Source organism: Phocoena phocoena, chromosome 10 (assembly GCF_963924675.1).
Source record: "Phocoena phocoena chromosome 10, mPhoPho1.1, whole genome shotgun sequence".
NCBI lineage: Eukaryota > Metazoa > Chordata > Mammalia > Artiodactyla > Phocoenidae > Phocoena > Phocoena phocoena.
Genome location: NC_089228.1, coordinates 85,087,258 through 85,111,002, shown reverse-complemented (window position 1 = coordinate 85,111,002; position 23,745 = coordinate 85,087,258). Strand labels below are relative to the sequence as shown.

At 42.8% G+C, this 23,745-nt stretch overlaps 1 protein-coding gene across 3 annotated transcripts in view; it reads left to right on the top strand.

Moving 5' to 3' along the window:
- CARMIL1 (capping protein regulator and myosin 1 linker 1) overlaps positions 1–23,745 on the top strand; it is a 317,501-nt gene that overhangs the window by 138,686 nt on the left and 155,070 nt on the right. For all 3 annotated transcript variants that reach the window (XM_065884857.1, XM_065884856.1, XM_065884855.1), the window contains exons 6-8: positions 9,852–9,949; positions 10,287–10,357; positions 10,607–10,680. In XM_065884857.1, coding sequence (XP_065740929.1) covers positions 9,852–9,949; positions 10,287–10,357; positions 10,607–10,680 — 243 coding nt within the window. The remainder of the gene's footprint in view (positions 1–9,851; positions 9,950–10,286; positions 10,358–10,606; positions 10,681–23,745) is intronic.

Below are 23,745 nucleotides of genomic sequence, written 5' to 3'. Positions count from 1 at the left end.
TCAGAAAGCTCCCTAAAATAATAGCGCATATTCAGAATACCTTCCTGATGGAAGGAGTTGATACACAGATCAGCAGGAAATCCCTGCTGAGGAGGCCATGAAACCTCCCATAGAGCACAGAGATGGGTAGCTGTGTGCCTTGGTTGGTGGGGGCCGGAGGGGAATTCGGAGACTGTTGTCCTTCATGGAACGACACCCTACACTGCTGCTGCCTGTAAATTAGGAGGCAAAGCAGCAGGAAAACCCGGCCTTCGTGTCTTTCAAAGCTTTTTGGTGAGCGGAAAGTGGCTCCTGGGGGATAGGAGCTTCCCTTCAGTCTCTTCGGCTTCAGGAGACCTGCTTGGTCCTGCTCACAGCTCTTCCCTCCCTTCACACACCACAGTGGAGGGGCTGGCCCCGTGCTTTCTGGCTGTTCAGAAAGGGCTTCCTCCTTCCTGCAGCTGAAGTCACCTTGTGCTGAGGATCCAGGTAGCTGGTTGCAGGGGAGCTAAGTGGTCCCAGCCCCGTCCCAGCGGAGTGGAGGGGGGAGCCGGGGCTCCATCTCCATTCTGAGGTGTCTGAAAGGCCGGCTGTCTCTGGTCTCGTGTGTGTGGAGGGGACGCGAGGGCCGGGATGGGTGTTGGGATGAGGTGAGGCATGGCAATGGGAAAGTACCCAGAGCAAAACAGTCTCAGGAATGCTTTCCATATCATCCTTAGAGCCTCCAGAGAACTGTCCGGGGTAATCATGAGTTAGCAGTAATTATAGAACCCATTTTCCTGAAACCGCACTTGAGTAATGTGACTTTGGACACAGGGTTCCTTCCAGAGTGTCCTTCCTTTCATTCCAAATCAACACCGATGGAATAAGAAAATTATTAAGTACAGCCTTATTCAGCAAGGGCTTATAAGACCTTCAGAGTGATAGAATCTCTGTTTTCTTTAAAAGGCAACTTTGTTTAATACTCTAGGGATTTGTCGTGGCGGGGGAGATTATCGGTTTTATTTTTGGTTTGGATTCTCCCATTTTTTTTTCCTGGAGAAAGTTGTGTACGAAAAGTGCTTTCTCTTTTATCTTCCATTTAACTTCTTGTTAAAATGTTTAGGCAGCAAATATTAAACCACAAGTCTTAAATAAGCAGCTCCATTTCTAGAGAGGCAGTTCCCTCTAGAGAGGGTTCTAAATCCATGACCCTCCACCTCACCCTGATTTTCATTTCTGTCCCCGAGCTGCTTATCAGGCATCTCCACAAGGATGTCCCCACGCACCTCACACTTCGTATGTCCCAAACGGAACTTCTTACTGTTTCCCCTAAAACCTCCCCGTATTGGATATTCTGTCTCAGTGAGTGGCTTCTTCATTTACATAGTCTCCCGAGTGAAAAGCTGAGCTGCTTTGATTTCTTGTTCCTTACTTGCCCATCTAATTAGTTGCCAAGCTCTTTTGCTTCTGTCTTAATAGCTCTTTGGTCCTTTGTCTTTCTTCTCATTTGCCCAGTGCAGCATCTTTCTAGCTAGTTTCTCTGTCTCTAGTTCTTGCCCTTCCAACTGATCTTCCGTACTGTCACCAGAATTATCTTTCCATAATTCACATAGTCTCTATTCCTTGCCTAAGTTCTTTTTTTTTTTGCGGTACACGGGCCTCTCACTGTTGTGGCCTCTCCCGTTGCGAAGCACAGGCTCCGGACGCACAGGCTCAGCGGCCATGGCTCACGGGCCCAGCCGCTCCGCGGCATGCGGGATCCTCCCGGACCGGGGCACGAACCCGTGTCCCCTGCATCGGCAGGCGGACTCTCAACCACTGCGCCACCAGGGAAGCCCCTTGCCTAAGTTCTTTAATGGCTGTCCTTCCTGATAAAATCCAAAATGTGTAGCCTGGCATAGAAAACCACTGCCGTCTTGCCCCATAGTCCAGCCTGTTGTTGAACACATCAGCCTCTTTTATATTTTCATGCCTTTTATATAGGCTTCTAATCCTGACAGACTCCCACTCCAAAAGACATAGCCCAAATATGTGAAGAGTTCCTCATCAGTCAAGAGTTTATGTTTCCATAGAACTTTGTGATTACTGCCTATACCACCACATATCACATCGTGTTATAATTGTTTGTTTATACATTTATACATTCAGTGAGTATTTATTGACTTTCTACTGTATGCTAGGCAGAGTGCTAAGTGTTGGGGCCCAACAGTGAATATGGTCCCTGACCACTTGGAACTTACATTGGGAAGTTGCATTACTTACACCGGGAAAGAAACCCCCTAAAAAAGAAAAATGAGAAATGGTGTAAGATCAGGCTGGAAACATAGGCCCTGGTCAGTTTATATAGAGACTCCTGGTAAAGAGTTTGGAATTTAGTAGAATTCCACTAGGAAGTCAGTGTAAGATTGTAAGTAAGGAAAGACACGGTTCCTTGTATATCTTATGGAAATTATTTTTGCTTCTAGATAGAGTGGGTTGCGAAGGGGAACGAGTAGAAGTAGAAAGCTAATTTGGAAATTATCAAAGCTAATTTGAAAGCTGATAGCTAAAGGTAATACTATTAGAGATAAAGATGAGAGCGACAGTAGATGTATTAAGGTTTATTTTGGACATAAGACATGATGATGGATTAGGTAGGTAGGTGACAGCAGTGAGGGAAGGGAAGAACCAAGGATGGCTCTTAGGTTTCTGATTTAATAACTTAGTGACTGACACTACTTTTCAGTGAGGTGAAGAGGGCCTAGAGTAGGGTGGGGCAAGTTTTTGGGGGGGAAAAAGTACCAACCATTTTGTTTTACGCATGCAAAATTTGAAATCTGGGGCATCTAGGTGGGGAAATCAGATAGGCAGTTAGATATGCTTGGAAGAGAGGTCCAAGTATGGAGATGTAGCAAATGTGAGAGTCATTAGTGTAAAGAGGGTCTTGAATTCATGACTGTTGATAAGATCACCTGGAGAGAGATGTGGACCTAGAAGAGAAAATGTCCCAACACTTAGAGGTCAAGCAAAAGAGGAAGAACCACAAAGGGAGCTGGGTTATTACTCTAGTAGGAAACCAGATTTTTTGGTGGATTCCAGTGGGAAAGCAGAGCCTGGGAGAATTTTCTGGAGGAAGGAGTGGGTGATTGCAGAATGCTACTGGGCATTGAATAAGCCAAGGGCAGAGAGGTTTCCAGTGGACTGGCACCGTGAAGGGCACAGACGACCTTGACCAGAGCAGTTCACGTTTTCTGATTGGGAGAGGCAGACTGCCGTGGCTGTAGGATGAACTCAGATGTGAGAATGTGGATGTGGTATGTGTAGAAAACTAAGTAGAGAAGTTTAGCTATGACGGGTATGAGGAATTTCAGGGAACTTCTGTTTGGTACTCAGAATGGGAGATATTAAAGTATATGACTGTAACAAGGGGAATGACCTAGTAGAAAGAGATTGTTGCTGGAGACATTGGTAATAAACCAGCAATATCCTTGGGAAGGTAAGAGAGGTATAAGACACACCTGACCTTCCTTCTACCCTGGGCGCTGCTTGAGCAAAGGCCAATTTTTTCCCTTAATCTTAAGTCCCTAGCCCTTGGCACATAGTAGATAGTCACCGAGGTTTTGGATGAGCACATACATTTTGTGCTTCCTCTGTGCCTAGTACGTTGTTGGGAGAGGTGCCCTGGGAGTGTATAGAACTTACAAGATGGTAGCTCTGCCCTCAAACCATGGACTCTTGAGCTGAAAGTGATTGGGTGTAAGTGGGCGGTGAGTGAGTGGAGGCTGGCTGTGCAGAGGAGATCTACCTGGAAAGGATGGAGAGAATTTACAGGAAAGGGTAGGGAAAGGAGAGGCAGTCCAAATGAATATACCAACATGGAAGACGGTATAGATTATAATTTAGAAAATGACTGGGCAGAGAATTTAAATAAACATACTTGACTTTCATTTTGCTTTCTTACCCAACATGCACAGTTAGCTTGTCCAAATAAACCCTTAATATTTTGTGACTTGCGTGTTCTGCCTTTACTTGTGAAGTTCCTTAGATTGTATTACATGAAGTTGGCCGGGAAAATGTATAATTCTATTGGTGTTGGTTATTGTGACTAGAGAGAGTGGAAGGAGGAGGTAAACATACCCTTTCTTCTACGTTCCTAGTAGTCAACGCTGTCAGGAAGGGAAATAGATCCTTTACGTAAACAATATAGAACACGCAAAAGAAAACAGGTCCCCGGTAATGTCATATGACCTGCTCATAGTAAGTTGGAGAATATGATACTGTATTTGGAATTCTCAAGCCTTGTTTGAGTCATTTGTCCCATCAAATGTATTACCTGAGCCCGTCGTGGGGCCGTTGGGTCCTTAGCCCTCACCTCCTTCCTTACTCAGGTAGAGTCTGATCGTCGGGGAAAAGTCTGATGAGCAGGTACCAGAAACTGGGTGAATCAGGAGGACAAACACAGCCAGGGCCTCAGTTAACATAATACGTTCTTGAATAACCTAAGGTTGTCTGTATATATTATAAATGAAATGCCAGGACCTGAATTTCTGGTTTTAAATATAATTTTGAAGTAACATCCATGATCAAAATCAAATATATAAAAATAGTATATATCTCTATAAAATATAACCAATCCCCTTGACTATAGTCAAGAGAATGCTGGTAGGGAAAAAAAATGAAGAATTTTAATTAAAATTAAGTTTTTACACCTAGAATCTTCACCTCCCTGCTGCAGGTATGTGTTAGGATGTTTCTCTCTCCCTCTCTCCCTCTCTTCCCTCACAGAGTGCCATTTCCCTGCCACGCCTCCCCCCCCCCCCATTAAATAAGGAAAGTTTATTTTAAAATATAGAGAAAATGTAAAGGTTCAAGAAGAAAATTTAAATTTAAAATCAGATCACCATTAGCATTGTTTTGTCAACGTTCTCATCTTTGCTGTGTGATAGTCACTATCACTGGAGGCCTCATCTCTAAGGCAGTGATATTGGGAGGAAACTAGGGAAATATTTGTAGCCTAAGTGTTGTTTAATCTGTTTCACAGAGATGCCTGTAATGGCAGTTCCCTTCAGGAAGCTGTATTGTGTTACGGCCTTTAGCTTTTCTAATGCCAAGAACCCTGGCTGTTCTCCAAAACCAAGCTAGATTTTTTTTTTCATATTAAATTAAATCATTAGGGCGAGTTAGAACTAATTTAGAAAATGTTTACTAGAGAACACAGATGAGTGAAATGTTTCCTGCCATCTAAGAGTTTCTTGTCTAAAGGTAGTGTAAGAAAGTTCCACAGATAATATCATGAAGAGAGTGAAATATCCTCCGATTTCAGAGAAGGGAAAGTTCCATGTAACTTGGGATGTCAAGAAAATAATGTTTGATTTGTGTCTGTTTTCCTCTTTGTTTTGAGAGGTGGGCTTTTGTTGGGGGTGAGCTCCAGGGAGAGTTCTGTGGGGGAAATGGCAGAGGTTGGAGGCTGGAGGCAGAGGCGAGGGCAGGTGCAGCTGTAACTTAACTTGCCTTAGGAGGACAGCAGCCAGCCTAAAGCAGTTAGAATTGGGAGCCTGCAGATATCACTGTGAGACAAAGGTAAGGCACACCTGGAGAGGCCCTGAATAAAAGCCTCTGGGATAGGCAGTAGGGAGCTAGTGAAGGCTTTTGAACTTTAGAATGAAATGACAGCTACACTTAAGGGAGAGTCAGTCTTGTAGCACTGATTTATGAACCTGGGGGAAGAGAGCCTCCAGGTGGAACTAGAAGGTGTCAGATTGTCTGGTTACTTTAGGGGGCGAGACTCTTGGCAAGTTAATGCACTTCTCAATGCCTCAGTGTCCTCCTCTGTAAAATGGGAATAATGATACTCATGCAGTTTTGTGAGGATTAAATTGTGCTGACTGCTTAACAAGTGCTCCACAAGTCTTAAGCTGTATAGCCCGTTGCTGTTCTTACCCAGAGGCCCTGGAATGAAAGCCTCCACTGTTGGAAAGGAAATGGGTGACATCCGTAGGGAATTTATTTGATGTTTATGATTTTTTTATTATTATTATATGTTTCTATGTAAGTTGGTTGCATTTCTCTAATTTGATTCTTTGTTGTTAAATGTGGCTCATAATAGCTTTTTAGGTGACAGAACAGTAACCTTCTAACATGATTTTCTTCTAGGCTTTCATCATATTGGATTATTCTTTCACGTATGTGACAATTTGAAAGTTGGCTGGGTATTAGTGTCGGTATGTTAGGACAATACGTCTTTACTACGATGATAAAAATGGAATTGCAAATCCCTTTTCAAGTCGAAAGCCGGTTAAGTATGAAAAGGTGAGGTTATTATAAGTGAAGAGAAGTGGGAAAATAGAAGTTTATGGTTAAACAACAGAAAGGTGCTTTACAGGCTGTGGCACTTTCTATATTTCTCTAAAGCAGTACGTAGCACTGTGTGGTGTGGTTTACGTCAATAAAACGTGTCCTCTTCTGGCGACAACTGCTATATGGTATAGGATGAGCGCTGGAATCGAATTTTTGATACACCAATTAATTTACCTGGATTAAAATAATTTGCAGATTTTTTTCCCCGCATCAACAGTTTAAGCATGAGATTTGCATAGAGAGCGGGCATGCTTGTCACCGAGTTCACTGTTCTTACCACATACAACTATTTTCTGAGTCTTGTGTAAATTAAATGCACGTAATGTAAATGTAGTTGGTTCAGCTGTAATAGTGCCGCCTGTTAGTGAGTGGCAGGATGTACATATCTGTTTGCTAGGATTTTGGTTTACCTCTTAGGGCACTTATTCTGACAGCGACTCCTTTGTCTGTCTGTGTCTGACACACACGCGCTCTTTTTGTGTGTGTATGTGTGAGCAGGTGCCCTGTGGCGCATACACAGATGGCTCTTTGCTGTTATTTAGCTACAGGCAGAACTCATGTGGGGTAGATTTTTCTCTTCCTCATTGTCTCTGTCTAGTGTTAGAAAACATAAGAAACAGTTGCTGCCTTCTGGAAGTTGAGTTCTTATGACTTTACCTCTTATGTAAATAAATGCACTTGTTTCACGATATGCCTTTAGTTCCTGATACCTAATTTTTTTTCCTTCCTGAAAAAAGAATGATGAAAACTGTTACAGAAGGGGAGCTACTTGGAGAAGCTCAGACTGATACTTTTGAAGGGTGGTTTGAAGTTTAGGGAAAATGCCAGGTGTAACCACCTCACAGCAGGGCCCTGTTCACGTGGATGTCTACACTGGCCTCTCCAGATGATTTCCTCCTACTTCTGAGTGTGACTGTCCAGTGCTGTTTTTGGAGTAAAATTAGGCTCTGGTTTCTGCACCTGCCATAAGGATTAGTTTATTCCTCCCTATAATCCTAGACAGCCACCTTCCTATTCTTAATCCTACCAGCTTCCTGCCTTATTTTCTGTCTGTTTTGGACTAGCTCAACTTCATCCTGTGTGTTATTGAAACAACATGCCCTACAGTTCAGCTGAAATAAAGCAAGAATTTTAGCAGAGAAATGTGATCTCGGATGAAGTCAGACATAAATCCAGCTTGGTGTGTCCAAGGTTTACTTAATTAATCTGTGGAAATGCATCTGCTTCCAACCACTCTGCTCCTTCTTTACATAATATCCGGCTTCGCTGTCTTGTAGCCAGAAAATAATGCCACTGTGATACCAGAACGATGGTATTGAACTGCGATGAACCATTCCGAATTGTGAGATTCTGTAATATCACTTTCATGATGAACATCTTCTTTAACCCACAGTTGTCCCCAAATTAAGCACTTTTAGAATAATGAGAGTTAATCATATGTGTGTTCAGGTAAAATAGAGAAAAGTCATGTTGCATTTGTAGATGTCATGCATTTACACAAGAATTTGAAGGGATCACTGTTATTTGACATCAATTGGTAATACCTGCTTATGCTTCAGTCATAAAAATTATAAAGAAGTAGGAGTATTTTTCAATGCTAGTGGAATGCTTGTATTTAAATGCTTGGGTATGTATTTGAAGTTTTTTTCTAGGAGTAGAACAGGCCAGCCAGGCAACTTGTCAGGCTCTGGCACATTTTATCTGGAATATTCATCCAATCAGAAAGTGGAAATAATTGGCACCATTCTCTTCCAGTACAATACAAGGTGATTGAAATTCATAAGGATAAGCATTATACACATAGCCACAGTGCTTTAAATCATTAAAGAAAGATTAAAACGATGTTCAGTGTGACTTAGTATGTTTATTTCACCACTTTGCACCCAGGGCCTGTCATGGTCCTGGGTGATTTCGACCTGCCAGCAGCCTTCCTCACAGCCCTTGACCCCTCCACCCTGCTTTACCCTTGATGGCCACACCCTACACCTTGTCATCTCCTGGAACGGCTTCTCCTGGGGTGAAATCATCATTTAGTCATCTCTCTCGGACCACAGCCTCTAGTCTTTCACTTTCTCTCCCTTGGTGGTACCCGTACTTGGACTTCTGGGGGGCCTCCAGGCCATGGATCCCTTGGCTTTCCCCTTGTTTCCATCTCCTTCCTGCCTTCCCTTCCTTTCCTGACCGCCAAGCCCCATGGTGTCCATCACTTCAGTGGGGCCCTGTCAGTATCCCCCACTCCTTCTGTCCCCACTGTTTTTCTGGCTCGCCTGCCTGGAAAGCCTGCATCGCTGCAGCAAGCCAACTGCCCTTTCTTCACACACGTTTGGGCTGCTGGGAGCTGTAGGAGAAGATCACACAGCTGTTCAGCTTGGTGCCACCAACAATTCATGATGTTCACTCTCACTGGGCTCTTAACGGTCCCGGGAAGTTCTTTTTAATTTCTCAAGCTATTTTATCTCTTTATTTCCCAAGTTTGCCCCAGGCTTATCCCCCACCCCTGTAGCAGTTTGTTCACAGTGCTATCTGATCATCTTATACTCCCTGTGTAGCCTTTCTGTGGCTCCTCATTGCCCTGAGAATAAAATCCCAACCCCCTTCCTTTGACCTCTGAGGCTCACTGTGACCTGGTTCCCACTTAGCTCCTAGATTCCTGTTATCCCCTCCCTATCACACGTTATTTGCTAACTGATTTGAACTGTGTTCCGTCTCTGGAAAGCACAGGCTCCCTAGGAGTTGTAGTCCAGGGGAAGAGATAGTAAAAGGAACAGCTCTTCCAACATGAAATGCCCAGTCTCTTGATGGACATTTGTACTATTTGTACTATGGAAGGACAGAAGAGGAGGTTTGTACTTTAATTCCTTGAAAATTAGTAATTTATATTTAGTGTACATACAATCTAATAAATTATTATTAGATAAATTAGATAATTTATTGAGTGGAACACACCATTTTCTAACCTAATAAAATCTAATGTTGTGAAAGAACTAAACATGGAGAATATTTATGTTGTTAGATACCTTTAGCTTACAAATGGGCGTTAAATAAAGGGCTTTATTATTAAGTTCCTATAGCTCTCCATCTCCTAGTACTCAAAAAATGGCATTATATTTACCAAAATTGAAGTGATACCCATCTTTTTTTTTTTTTGTTTTTTTTTTTGGCTGCGTCGGGTCTTAGTTGTGGCACGTGGGATCTTCGCTGAGGCATGCGGGATCTTTTGTTGCAGTGCCTGGGCTTCTCTCTAGTTGTGGTGTGCGGGTTCTAGAGCACATGGGCTCTGTAGTTTCGCGGGCTCTCTAGTTGAGTTGTGTGAGCTCAGTAGTTGCGGCACGCAGGCTTAGTTGCCCCGCGGCACGTGGGATCTTAGTTCCCTGACCAGGGATGGAAGCCGCATCCCCTGCACTGGAAGACGCATTCTTTACCACTGGACCACCAGGGAAGTCCCGAAACCCATGTTTGTTTAAAAAAAAATGGTGTATCACAAAATAAATTTCTGAGTGCATTTCAGAAAACTTGATTTTTGAAATGTATCGTTGTTTTTGTTGATCTTACAGGAGAATCATGAAAAAAGTCTGCATGGAGCCATCTGAGCGACTGGCCAGTCTCCAGGCTCTGTGGGACAGCCAGACTGTGGCCGAGCAGGGCCCCTGTGGTGAGCATGCATTTTAAAACCAAAAAATAAATGGCTGGATGGCCGCCGTTTTGCCAGGAAGCTAAGTCTATTCCTAGTGTGCTACCGTAAAGGTACAATTACTTTTAAGGTGTAATTAGCACCGCACAGACTTTAGATTGGTGGACAAACATCCTATATTTAAGCTATATTGCGTCCTGCTATGTACTTACTGTAGAACAGGGGGGGAGAATCTTTGCTGTTTTCCCAAAAGGAGAGAATAATCAGCATTGTCAACATCGGCCATATTTAAGCTTTTAAATTTTAACTTAAAAAACGTTTAGTCGAAAACCTGTCACACTTCTATTGTATAATTCAGGTGGATTTTCTCAGATGTATGCCTGTGTTTGTGACTGGCTTGGATTTTCATACAGGGAAGAAGTACAATGGGTAAGTGTATCTGTACGCATGCACACAACACACTTCCTCACACACACACCTGGAGGATATTCCAGTATTTGACTGGCTTATTTCGCTCTCTCTCTCTTCCCCCCCCACCATTCATTGCTTGCTTAACATCTTCCTTCCTCAGATTACATAAAAATCTGCCTGTGTCATTGTCTGATTCTCTTTGCATCTCTCTTGCTTCCCTGATCCTCTACGGGGACTGTTTATATGACTGAATTATGTTTCAAATAGGATGTGGATACAATTTATCTGACACAAGACACCAGGGAATTGAATTTACAAGACTTCAGTCATCTTGACCACAGGTAAGCTTCTTTCTTTCCTTTCTTTCACTTCTGATTTTGCTTTCAGAGCTGCCCTTGTCTGTCGGTACTTATAAGTGTACATTATCTCCAGAGAATCCTTTTTTTATAAGGGAATCAGGAGAGCCTAAGAATCTCTAGGTTTTGCCTTTTAAGTAAGAGTTTCCAGTGTGTTTATCACTACGACTGGTTTGGGATGGGGGTGCATGAGTGTACCTCAAGTCCAGGATTTACACTTACAAACTGTGGAAACAATTTAATTCTTAAGTTCTTATGCCAGCCCACAAATCTATATAATCTACCCTGTATATAAAATACAGTACTATTTTGCCTAATTGCCATTTAGAACATTTTTCTATAAGGGAACTTTATGCTAAAATCCTAACAAATGACTTTGAGTTTACAATTCCTTTATTGGGGATGGCTAGGGTTTATATGCATATATTGGTGGAAATCAGTTTGCCAATATCTACCTTATGATAGTGATAATAAAACACTGAAGCCTGTTACAAGTTATTTGAGAGACTTGTAGGTTTTAAGATGTCGACTTTACTATATGTAGGGCTGTGGCTTGTGTGATCACGCCCCGGAGAAGAAACTTCGTTCCGTTCCCCTTCTCTCTGTAAGAGCAGACCTAGCAAAGTGATTCTGATACCTGACAAAGCTGAGCATTGCAACCCCCATCTCACCCCACCCCCCTGCCCCTGGCAAGTCTTTCTGGTCATCTATCCCGGCCTATCTCCTCAACCCTGGAGATGCTGCTACTTATTTTAGGTGGGGAGATATGATAGCTCCATCGCAATGAATCTCAGCTTGAGAAATCTTTTCTCTCTGGAATGCAGAGAGAGAAACCTGAGATTCCAGGTGTACCTTTCATGCCATTTGGACGATTGGAATTGTAGAGAGGATGGTTGCCTCTTTTTACCACCAGCATCTTGCCCCCAAAATACCATTTCAGATTATTTTTCCACTTACCTGGCAGGGAGTCCAGAATTGTAGCAGAGTCCCCAAAGAGTTCTGGCCAACTGAATTGAGCAAAGAAAAAGTGTGCTGGATGGATATGGCCTTTGTGCACAGCCTGGGTCTACGGTGGATGGTGAAGCAGACTCAGCTATGTCTGTAGATGTGGCTAAAGCCTAAAGCCCCCAGTTCTCAAGCTCAGATTTGATTCCTTTTTGTGGAACAGGCAGTTTTCTCTTGCTTAGAGACGTTCTCCCTCTTCCTACATTTGAGGGAATGTCATACTCCCGTTTAGGGAAGATGTTTCCTGTGTAGATCATGAAAAAGTGCACTGAGAAACATAAAGGGAAGATATTTTATTTTTTGTAAATATTTTTCAATAAAAACAGAAAAATTGTATGTAGAATAAGATAGGAGTAGGTAGGCCTACAGTATCCAGTCTCAATGTTTTGGGTCCCAGGATCTCTTTATATTCTTAAAAATGGTTGCATTGTTCAAGTGGGTTTTATCTTTTGGTATTTATCATATTGGAAATTAAAACCAAAAAAAGTTTATTAAGTCCGTTAAAAATAATGTTAGTAAACCTATTACAGGCTAATATAGATACCTTTTTTTTTTTTTTTTTGCGGTACGTGGGCCTCTTACTGTTGTGACCTCTCCCGTTGCGGAGCGCACAGGCTCAGCGGCCATGGCTCACGGGCCCAGCTGCTCTGCGGCATGTGGGATCCTCCCGGACCAGGGCACGAACCTGTGTCCCCTGCATCGGCAGGTGGACCGTCAACCACTGCGCCACCAGGGAAGCCCTATATACCATTTTTATAAAAAATAACTATTTTCCAAAACAAAAATCAGTCAGCAAGAAAAGTGGCATTAGTTTACGTTTTGGGCAGATCACTTTGTTTTTTCTTTTTTTAACATCTTTATTAGAGTATAATTGCTTTAAAATGGTGTGTCAGTTTCTGCTTTATAACAAAGTGAATCAGTTATACGTATACATATGTCCCCATATCTCTTCCCTCTTGCATCTCCCTCCCTCCCACCCTTCCTATCCCACCCCTCTAGGTGGTCACAAAGCACCGAGCTGATCTCCCTGTGCTATGCGGCTGCTTCCCACTAGCTAGCTATTTTGGTAGTGTATATATGTCCGTGCCACTCTCTTACTTTGTCCCAGCTTACCCTTCCTCCTCCCCGTATCCTCAAGTTTGTTTCTTGTTTCTTAAGGTAGGCTTGTATAGCTATAAACTTCCCTCTTAGAACTGCTTTTGCTGCATCCCATAGGTTTTGGGTAGTTGTGTTTTCATTGTCATTTGTTTCTAGGTATTTTTTGATTTCCTCTTTGATTTCTTCAGTGATCTCTTGGTTATTAAGTAGTGTGTTGTTTATCCTCCATGTTTTTGTATTTCTTACAGATTTTTTCCTGTAATTGATACCTAGTCTCATAGCGTTGTGGTCAGAAAAGATACTTGATACGATTTCAATTTTCTTAAATTTACCAAGGCTTGATTTGTGACCCAAGGTATGATCTATTCTGGTGAATATTCCATGAGCACTTGTGAAGAATGTGTATTCTGTTGTTTTTGGATGGAATGTCTTATAAATATCAATTAAGTCCATCTTGTTTAATGTATCATTTAAAGCTTGTGTTTCCTTATTTATTTTCATTTTGCAAGATCTGTCCATTGGTGAAAGTGGGGTGTTAAAGTCCCCTACTATGATTGTGTTACTGTCGATTTCCCCTTTTATGGTTGTTAGTATTTGCCTTATGTATTGATGTGCTCCTATGTTAGGTGCATAAATATTTACAATTGTTATATCTTCTTCTTAGATCAATCCCTTGATCATTATGTAGTGTCCTTCTTTGCCTCTTGTAATAGTCTTTGTCTTAAAGTCTATTTTGTCTGATATGAGAATTGCTACTCCAGCTTTCTTTTGATTTCCATTTGCATGGAATATCTTTTTCCATCCCCTCACTTTCAATCTGTATGTGTCCCTAGGTCTGAAATGTGTCTCTTGTAGACAGCATATATACAGCTCTTGTTTTTGTATCCATTCAGCCAGTCTGTTTATTTTGGTTGGAGCATTTAATCCATTTCCATTTAAGGTAATTATTGATATGTATGTTCCTATTACCATTTTCTTAATTGTTTTGGGTTTATTATTGTAGGTCTTTTCCTTCTCTTGTGCTTTCTGCCTAGAGAAGTTCCTTTAGCATTTGTTGTAAAGCTGGTTGGGTGGTGCTGAATTCTCTTAGCTTTTGCTTGTCTGTAAAGCTTTTAATTTCTCCGTCAAATCTGAATGAGATCCTTTCTGGGTAGAGTAATCTTGGTTGTAGGTTTTTCTCTTTCATCACGTTAAATATGTCCTGCCACTCACTTCTGGCTTGCAGACTTTCTGCTGGAAGGTCAGCTGTTAACCTTATGGGGATTCCCTTATGTGTTACTTGTTCTTTTTCCCTTGCTGCTTTTAATATTTGTTCTTTGTATTTTTTGATAGTTTGATTAATATGTGTTTTGGCGTGTTTCTCCTTGGATTTTTCTTATATGGGACTCTCTGTGCTTCCTGGACTTGATTAACTTAGGGAAGTTTTCAACTATGATCTCTTCAGATATTTTCTCAGTCCCTTTCTTTTTCTCTTCTCCTTCTGGGACCCCTATTATTTGAATGTTGGTGCATTTAATGTTGTCCCAGAGGACTCTGAGACTGTCCTCTATTCTTTCCATTCTTTTTTCTTTATTCTGCTCTGCAGTAGTTATTTCCACTATTTTATCTTCCAGGTCACTTATCCGTTCTTTTGCCTCAGTTATTCTGCTATTGATCCCGTCTAGAGTATTTTCATTTCATTTATTGTGTTGTTCATCGTTGTTTGTTTCATCTTTAGTTCTTCTAGGTCCTTGTTAAATGTTTCTTGCATTTTGTCTATTCTATTTCCAAGATTTTGGATCATCTTTACTATCATTATTCTGAATTCTTTTTCAGGTAGACTGCCTATTTCCTCTTCATTTGTTAGGTCTGGTGGGTTTTTATCTTGCTCCTTCATCTGCTGTGTGTTTCTCTGTCTTCTCATTTTGCTTAACTTACTGTGTTTGGAGTCTCCTTTTCGCAGGCTGTAGGTTTGTAGTTTCTCTTGTTTTTGGTGTCTGTCTCCAGTGGCTAAGGTTGGTTCAGTGGGTTGTGTAGGCTTCCTTGTGGAGGGCACTAGTGCCTGTGTTCTGGTGGGTGAGGCTGGATCTTGTCTTTCTGGTTGGCAGGTCCATGTCTGGTGGTGTGTTTTGGGGTGTCTGTGGCCTTATTATGATTTTAGGCAGCCTCTCTGCTAATGGATGGGCTTGTGTTCCTGTCTTGCTAGTTGTTCGGCTTAGGGTGTCCAGCACTGTAGCTTGCTGGTCGTTGAGTGGAGCTGGGTCTTGATGTTGAGATGGAGATCTCTGGGAGATTTTTGCCGTTTGATATTACATGGAGCTGGGAGGTCTTTTGTGGACCAGTGTCCTGAAGTTGGCTCTTCCACCTCAGAGGCACAGCACTGATGCCTGGCTGGAGCACCAAGAGCCTGTCCTCCACACGGCTGAGAATAAAAGGGAGAAAAGAAAGAAATAAGATAAAATAAAATAAATTAAAGTTATTAATATAAAAATAATTATTAAGAAAAAAAATTTTTAAGTAAAAAACAAAAACGGACAGACAGAACCCTAGGACAAATGGTAAAAGCAAAGCTATACAGACAAAATCACACACAGAAGCGTACACATGCACACTCACAGAAAGAGAAAAAGGGGGGGGGGGAATATATATATATATCATTGCTCCCAAAGTCCACCTTCTCAATTTGGGATGATTCGTTGTCTATTCAGGTATTCCACAGATGCAGGGTACATCAAGTTGATTGTGGAGATTTAATCCCCTGCTCCTGAGGCTGCTGGGGGACATTTCCCTTTCTCTTCTTTGTTCGCACAGCTCCTGGAGTTCAGCTTTGGATTTTGCCCCGCCTATGTGTGTAGGTCACCTGATGGCGTCTGTTTTTCGCTCAGACAGGACGGGGTTAAAGGAGCCGCTGATTCGGGGGCTCTGGCTCACTCAGGCCGTGGGGAGGGAGGGGTACGGATTCGGGGCGAGCCTGCGGCTGCAGAGGCCGGCGTGATGTTGCACCAGCCTGAGGCGCGCCGTGCGTTCTCCCCGGGAAGTTGTCCCTGGATCCCGGGACCCTGGCAGTGGCGGGCTGCACAGGCTCCCGGAAGCGGGGTGTGGATAGTAATCTGTGCTCGCACACAGGCTTCTTGGTGGCGGCAGCAGCAGCCTTAGCGTCTCATGCCCGTCTCTGGGGTCCGCGCTTTTAACCGCGGCTCGTGTCCGTCTCTGGAGCTCTTTTAAGCAGCGCTCTTAATCCCCTCTCCTCGCGCACCAGGAAACAGAGAGGCAAGAAAAAGTCTCTTGTGTCTTCGGCAGCTCCAGACTTTTCCCTGGACTCCCTCCCGGCTAGCTGTGGTGCACTAACCCCCTGCAGGCATTTTTCACGCCGCCAACCCCAGTCCTCTCCCTGCGCTCCGACCACCGAAGCCGAGCCTCAGCTCCCAGCCCCGCCCACCCCGGTGGGTGAGCAGACAAGCCTCTCGGGCTGGTGAGTGCCGGTCGGCACTGATCCTCTGTGCGGGAATCTCTCTGCTTTGACCTCCTCACCCCTGTGGCTGCGCTCTCCTCCGTGGCTCCGAAGCTTCCCCGTCCGCCACTCGCAGTCTCTGCCCGCTAAGGGACTTCCTAGTGTGTGGAAACCTTTCCTCCTTCACGGCTCCCTCCCACTGATGGCAAGTCCCGTCCCTATTGTTTGTCGCTGTTTTTTCTTTTGCCCTACCCAGGTACGTGGAGAGTTTCTTGACTCTTGGGAGGTCTGAGGTGTTCTGCCGGCGTTCATTACGTGCTCTGTAGGAGTTGTTCCACATGTAGATGTATTTCTGATGTATTTGTGGGGAGGAAGGAGATCTCCGTGTCTTACTCTTCCGCCATCTTGAAGCTCCACCAGTCTGGCAGATCACTTTGATTTCTTTTCTTTTAAAAAAAAAAAAAATTATTTATTTATTTATGCATGCATGCAGCACCGGATCTTAGTTGCCGTGTGTGGGATCTTCAGTTGCGGCATGTGGGATCTTTAGTTGTGGCATGCAAACTCCTAACTGCGGCATGCGGGGTCTAGTTCCCTGACCAGGGATCGAACCTGGTCCCCTGCATTGGGAACGCAGAGTCTTAGCCACTGGACCACCAGGGAAGTCCCATCAAGGACATTCTTAAATGAAATTGATGTTTGTTTGTGTGGTGATGTAGAATACACTGATGACTAGCACAGTTTGATGCTACTGCCTTGTTTTGTGCTAAGACACCAACAGTTTTTGCCACCATGGCTTTTGCACCATCCATGTAATGTCAACATGATAGAAAGGACAAATTTGTTTTAGTATTAGTATAAAAATTGTTTTGAACTTGTGAACCTCGAAGTGAGTCTCAGGGTCCCCCAGGGGTCCATGGACCATACTTGGAGAACAGCTGGTCTGTAGGAGTGAAGACATATAGGGCAGCCTGAGGTGTTTCTCCAGCTTTCCTTCGTATACTCTTCATGATTTTTACACTGTTAATAGATTATGCGTGGCATCAGTGCTAAACTTTCCAGTTAATCCCTTGTGCTTAATTTGGTGATTAAACTATATCTAGAGAAGCTCCTAAACACAGTTACTTGAACTATGTAGAGTACTATGTAAAATCGAGAAACTCTGTCAAAACTTAGAATTTTCCCATGAGTAGGTTTTTCCTAATTTCCTAGCTGGAGAATTTTTATTTCATCAGTGAACACCACATTAATGGGGTGGATTATCATCATCTGCCTTTCTTACTTCGTTAAGGGCTAGAAGGACTTTTCTATTCCTGAGACTCTAGATCAGAAGTTGGAAATATTTTCTGTAAAGGGCCAGATAGTAAATATCTCAGGCTTTGTGAGACAGTCACTGTTACACTCATTCATCACTGCTGCTATAGCTTGTAAGCAATTCTAGACAGTATGCAACTGAATGAGTGTGACTGTGTTTCAGTGAAACTTTATCTACAAAAATATATGTTGTGGGGACTTCTGTGGTGGTCCACTGGTAAAGAATCTGCCTTCAAATGCAGGGGACACGGGTTCGATCCCTGGTCAGGGAACTAAGATCCCACATGCCACAGGGCAACTAAGCCTGCGCACCGCAAGTACTGAGTCCGCAGGCGCCTCAACTAGAGAGGAAGCCGGCGTGCCGTGACAAAGAGCCTGAGTGCTTCAACAAAGATCCCACGTGCCACTACTAAGAGACCCGGCGCAGCCAAAAAAAAAAAAAAAAATCCTTAAAAAGAATGGTTAAAAAAATATATATATATATGTTGTGGGCTGTAGCTTGCTGACTCTTGATGTAGATCAGTGGCTTCTTATGTGGGATGTATGTAACCAAAGGAGCTACAAAAAACATTAGAACCTCTATTTATTTTTATTGTTGACTCCTTTTAAGATTTCTATCTTGGTTTTATAATATATAATGACAGTGATATATTTTGTATATAATAACTGAATGTTAAAAATTAGAGTATTTTTTTCTAAAAAATTAGAAAACTTTTTTACTGTAGTGGGCTTGATTAATAAGAATGGGGACCACTGCTCTAGATGTCATCTCTCCTGCTAATGCCTAAGTAGTTGGCTTTTTTCAGATGTCTGTCTTAATCACCCAGATCTTTAAAGTTTATCTCCTCTTCTTGAGGAGTTAATTTTTTTCCATGGTTCTTACTGTTAAAATTAAAGCCAGCTTCTGTGTAAAGAGGCTACCCCCAGTCCTGTTAGATGGCCTGTATTAATAGTATTTTTCTAATCAAGTTGCAACAAATTACATTGGCTGAACATTTCTCTGTGTTAAAATGAGCATGCCTACCCGTGAAGGAACAGTCTGTACTTAAATGGCACAGAAGTTTGGAATGATTCAGAATGGCAGAATTTGAGTGTTATGGGGGTCATTTGAGAGGTTTTACAACACCCTGTGTTTGTATTTTTCTCATTTGGGTATGAGTTAGGGAGAAGGGAACGGAGGAATTAGAGGTGCAAGAGGAGAGATGAAATGGGCCGTGTGTTGAGCTGGAGTTTGTTAGAAAATAGGGGCAATAGTTCTTATATGTACTGATGACTTTTCCCACTGTGGCAGGTGGCTCCCATGTATCTCTATTTGATCATAATTCAGATACAAATAAGCAGTTTTGTTTACAATTAAAATGAGATTCTGCATGCATTTATATGTTGATGTCCCTGAAGTTGATCATTTCAGCAGACTTCCTTCTAGAAAGCTGTACACATTTCATATAGTCAGTCTGAAAGCTCTCCCGATTGTCCATCATTCAAAGGTTTATTTTTCATTCCATTTTTTCTCCCCATTGTATTTAGTCATCAGAGGTAGATGCCTTAAGGGTCCTTGAAGTCATTAGTGCTCCCAGGATGGAAGTTCCATGGGGACTGGGCTCTCTCTGTCTTGTTCACATTGTATGACCTGATACTCTGCAGTCAAACCAGTGGCTCAGAGTGAAGGTTTTTCAAGGGAAACTGAACTGCTCTAGGATAGCAGATCGGAATCCTGGGAGGCTGAGCGGCTTAAGTTTTGACACATTTTTGACCAGAGGTATATTACGGCCAGAGGTGTTGGTTTCTGCAGAAATGCCCCGGTCAATAATGTGTTAAGAGTCTATCAGATTTACTCAGTTACTTTCTTCCCCATACTCAAGTTGGCAAGTATTGCTGTAATGGCACCCAGTTTTGCTCTGCGTTACCTACTCCAATCCAGGGCTGAATCCTGTCCGGATTCCTATGCAATTCCATCTGTTTCTTTCAGTTCACTCGCCCAGTTCATTGTCTTTTTGCACCCAGGGGTTTGTAACGACCGTTTTCTAGGACCAGCTCAGATACAAAGTGGGAGATCCGGGTCATGTGTGTGGTACTGATGTTAATGTTGCAGGTCTAGTAACAGGGAGGACCAAACATGGCTTGGGCAGCTTTATCATCTGGAGCGCAGGGATGGAAGAAACAGTAATCTCTGTGTGACCCCATCATCACACGTAGGGACGGATTTAGAAGAAGGTGCAGATCTAGGGACAGGGCAGTGCCCTTGTCATTGTTCTCATCACAGAGACCTTACTCATGTCCTCACCCTCTGATTTGCCTGGGATCTGCTCTTCTTCAGAGACGTGCCCAGTGATATGATACATGTTATATCACGTGACCTATAGAGCCTCATGTCCTGAGAAACAGAGAAGCATACACATTGTATTGAGGCTTCTTAGAGTCATCCAGCATGCTATTCTCTCTTCACCGTAGACCAGCCTCTCTGTTCCTATATATTCTGCTACCCCACTAGACCGCTTAGGGTCTGCCCAGGAGCTTCAAGGTAGATTGATAAGCAACTTGAATGCTGTAACTGATTAATGAATTAATTGATTCTAACTAACGAACTATGGCTCTATCAGAATTAAATGTAGGGCCAGGTACCCTGTTGTTGCTGAATAAGCATTCAGGTATGAGGGTGACAGCGGTCATCCTGGATCCATCCAGTTAGTCTCTGGAGGAGAATAGGAATTAGGAAGTACTTGGGAAAATGCCCATTCAGTTATTATTTATAGCTTCCAAAATTTTATTTAAGTGTATTCTTAAAATTTATTCTAGTTTAGGTATCAGTGGGCCGAAAAGATGGCACAGATTGAAGAAGGCTTTGTTATACATTTCTCATGGGATCTCTCAGTGGCCTGTGAGCTGACATGTTAAAAATGTAATTACACTGTAATTTGGAGTGGCAGGGAACAATGAGGTTAGAGGTAGTGGTGCCGAGGAGAAGAGAATATATAGCTTTAACTACATCGATTTTTCTTGTTCCCTGAAGATTTTTAAGAGGAGCTAATCCTCTCCCTCCTCTGAAGCCTCCGTGACATGCATCATCGAGCTTAAACTTGGCTCATGAGAGCCCAGCCAGCAGTTCATCCCCTTCAGACTCATGTTTCTGTGTTGTCATATTTCATACTCATCAAGGTGACATTCATGTGCCTGATGCTTTCAGGGAAGAGTTTGGAGTGTGGATTAATGTGTGTCAAGGTTGTCCTGAAGACACTGGTCTACTTCTTTCCCAATCTAAGCTCCTTCTCTTTATTCCCGCTCTCATTTAAAAAGGAGGAAGTGCAGTTTGGAGTGTGGAATCAGAAGCATTAGCTTCTATTTCCATTCCTAAATTTCTGTAAATAATTCTGTAAAACAATGGTCTCCAGCCCGGGTCAGATGGACTGTATGGTGAACACAGTAAATGATGAGATATTGAGGAATGTGGAGAAAAGAGTAGAACTTGTTTTATGCTTATTTTTTTCTTATCCATTTTATGTGTGTGAGTATGCTTTTTTTTTTTTAACTGAGCCTAATATATTAATATAGTAGCACATGTATATAATTTATAGATTAACACACAGATTTGGGGGAGATGTGTGCTCAAAATACGTTTCAGTTAGGAGTGAACGATCAAAAAATTTAGAGAATACCCCTTTAGGCCTCTGGCATGTCCTCATCTGGGAAGTGTTTCAGGTTGTCATATCGTCAGAGTTGGTGAGTGGTCCAACTCGTTTATATAGACGTATGCATTTATATGTTGATGTCCCTGAACATCAACATACAGCTATATAGATTAGCATATCAGGCAGGATTGGTATCCATGACATTTAAAAACTTTGAAAGCTCTCCCACTCCCATTTTCAAACTAGATGTAAAGGAGAAAAGTCTAAATTATCCCCAGAAAGGCTATCAAATGAATATGTCAGGAACAGACTGCTGTGGTTCTGAGTTTTACCAGCCTTTCTACTACACAGCATATTTCATTGTGTGTACACAGAAAGCAGCAGAGTGGCAAAACTCTGTATTCTTGCGTGAAACGTTTCCTTCGAGCCTTTAAATGTTTGTAAGATTTATTGGGGGGAACTCTTCAATCCTGTGGTATGTGGGCACACTCAGATAATCACAATATTGTTCACTGGATTATTACTCTGTGCCTTTGTGCTTTTCTTGCATTGTAGATTATGGGGCCTGCTAGACATCCTTCCAATCTGTCAGTCATTTTTGTTCGTTAACACTGTCCTGGAGTATTTCACACTATTTGAAAGTCACAGTGTTTTTACAGTTTCAGGGAGGAGGCGGGCGGGGGCGAAGGAGTAAGGAGGGAAATTTGGCCCAAAAATAATAACTGGAAAAATTGAATTCTTACAAGTCATCTAGATCACAAAGATCAGGTGAGAAATTCTAATTCAATAGATTATCTAGACTCTAGAGTGGCAAAGAATTTGGCAAGTGATTTAGACTCCAGATTGCTTGCCAACTTCTTTGTTTTTGCATTTTAACTTCTTTTAATAGCCCCCAAATATTAGTTTATTTTTGATGTCCAAAGGAATAAGAGGAAAATCGTTGTTTAAGAAATCACCTCAGAATACATCTTAGTGTTGGCTTTCAAATTAGAAACTAAGTGGTTGGTTGAATGTAATGAAAGGGGTTTGAAATTTTTGATTTGAAAACCCATGGATATGCCACCCTGGATTCCCCTGTAGAGTAGGTTGAAGATTCTTGACAATGTGGAAAGCATCTGACCCATTAGTGAGATGATGGCACAGTGGTTAAGACAACCAGATCATAGGTCACAGTGCCTGGGTCTGAATCCTGTCTCTGTCCAGACTAACTTTGTGACCATGGGCAGCTCACTAACCTCTCTGTGCCTTGGGAGAGGAGGGCGGGCCTCCATCTATAAAGTGGTGTTAATGACAGTGCCTCCCTCCTGGAGTTACTGTGAAGACTACATGGATTAATGTATTTAAAACACTTCGTGGGGCTTCCCTGGTGGCGCAGTGGTTGGGAGTCCGCCTGCTGATGCAGGGGACGCGGGTTCGTGCCCCGGTCCGGGAGGATCCCACATGCCACGGAGTGGCTGGGCCCGTGAGCCATGGCTGCTGAGCCTGCGCGTCCGGAGCCTGTGCTCCACAAGGGGAGAGGCTGCAGCAGTGAGAGGCCCGCGTGCTGCAAAAAAAAAAACCACTTGATGCTAGTACATAAAAATGTTTAAATAAATACTTGCTATTTTTATATCCTACAAGATTTACCCTCTTTTTAAATGAACAACTATATGAAGTGACCAGTTTTCTTAATTGAAAGAAAAAGGATTAGAATTACAAAATCCCTACATTACAGAAAATTTTAGATATTTCAGAGAGTAGTTTATGGTCTTTTCTATGTTGCTTCTGTCTTGTCAGTTTTATGCTGGTATTTTCTTCTAGAAAGATAATAGCGAAAAACTTGGTTCTTTTGAGTTTTAAGGGAATGTTTGGATTATTCAAAGGTGTCAACTGAAATGAGAAATAAGGATCCCAACTTTTATTACCAACCCCAACTAGAGGCTGGACGAACAACAACAACGAACCAACTCTATATGTAGTACGTTTACGTCAGTAAAAAGTTAGGGGGTAGGAACTGTCTTGTCTCTGTTCAGCAGAGTATAAGAAACAACTCTGCCATGTGGCCCTCCAGGTTATTCACACTGGCTCTTCCTTTTCAGGGTTTGGAGTCTTGAAAGGTTTTTACTCCCATTTTAAGGAAATGGTAGAAGTGTCACATGAGAACATACATGAGAATACTGTGTTGTGAGGTTGCCTCAGGAGAGGCTTCCCTCAACGGCTCTAACTCTTCAAGGCTAACTTCAGGTCAGAAGTCACGTGGTAATGAAGAGTCATTTAGGAAGTCAAAGCAAAACATAGTGGGGGGCTTCCCTGGTGGCGCAGTGGTTGAGAGTCCGCCTGCCGATGCAGGGGACACGGGTTCGTGCCCCGGTCCGGGAAGATCCCACATGCCGCGGAGCGGCTGGGCCCGTGAGCCATGGCCGCTGAGCCTGCGCGTCCGGAGGCTGTGCTCCACAACGGTGAGAGGCCCGTGTACCGCAAAAAAAAAAAAAGAAAAAAGAAAAAACCCATAGTGGGATATACAATAAATGCCATGAACTGATGGCAAAAAGCTGTTACCCACTTCCCACCATGAGAAAATCAGTCAAGATGACTAGC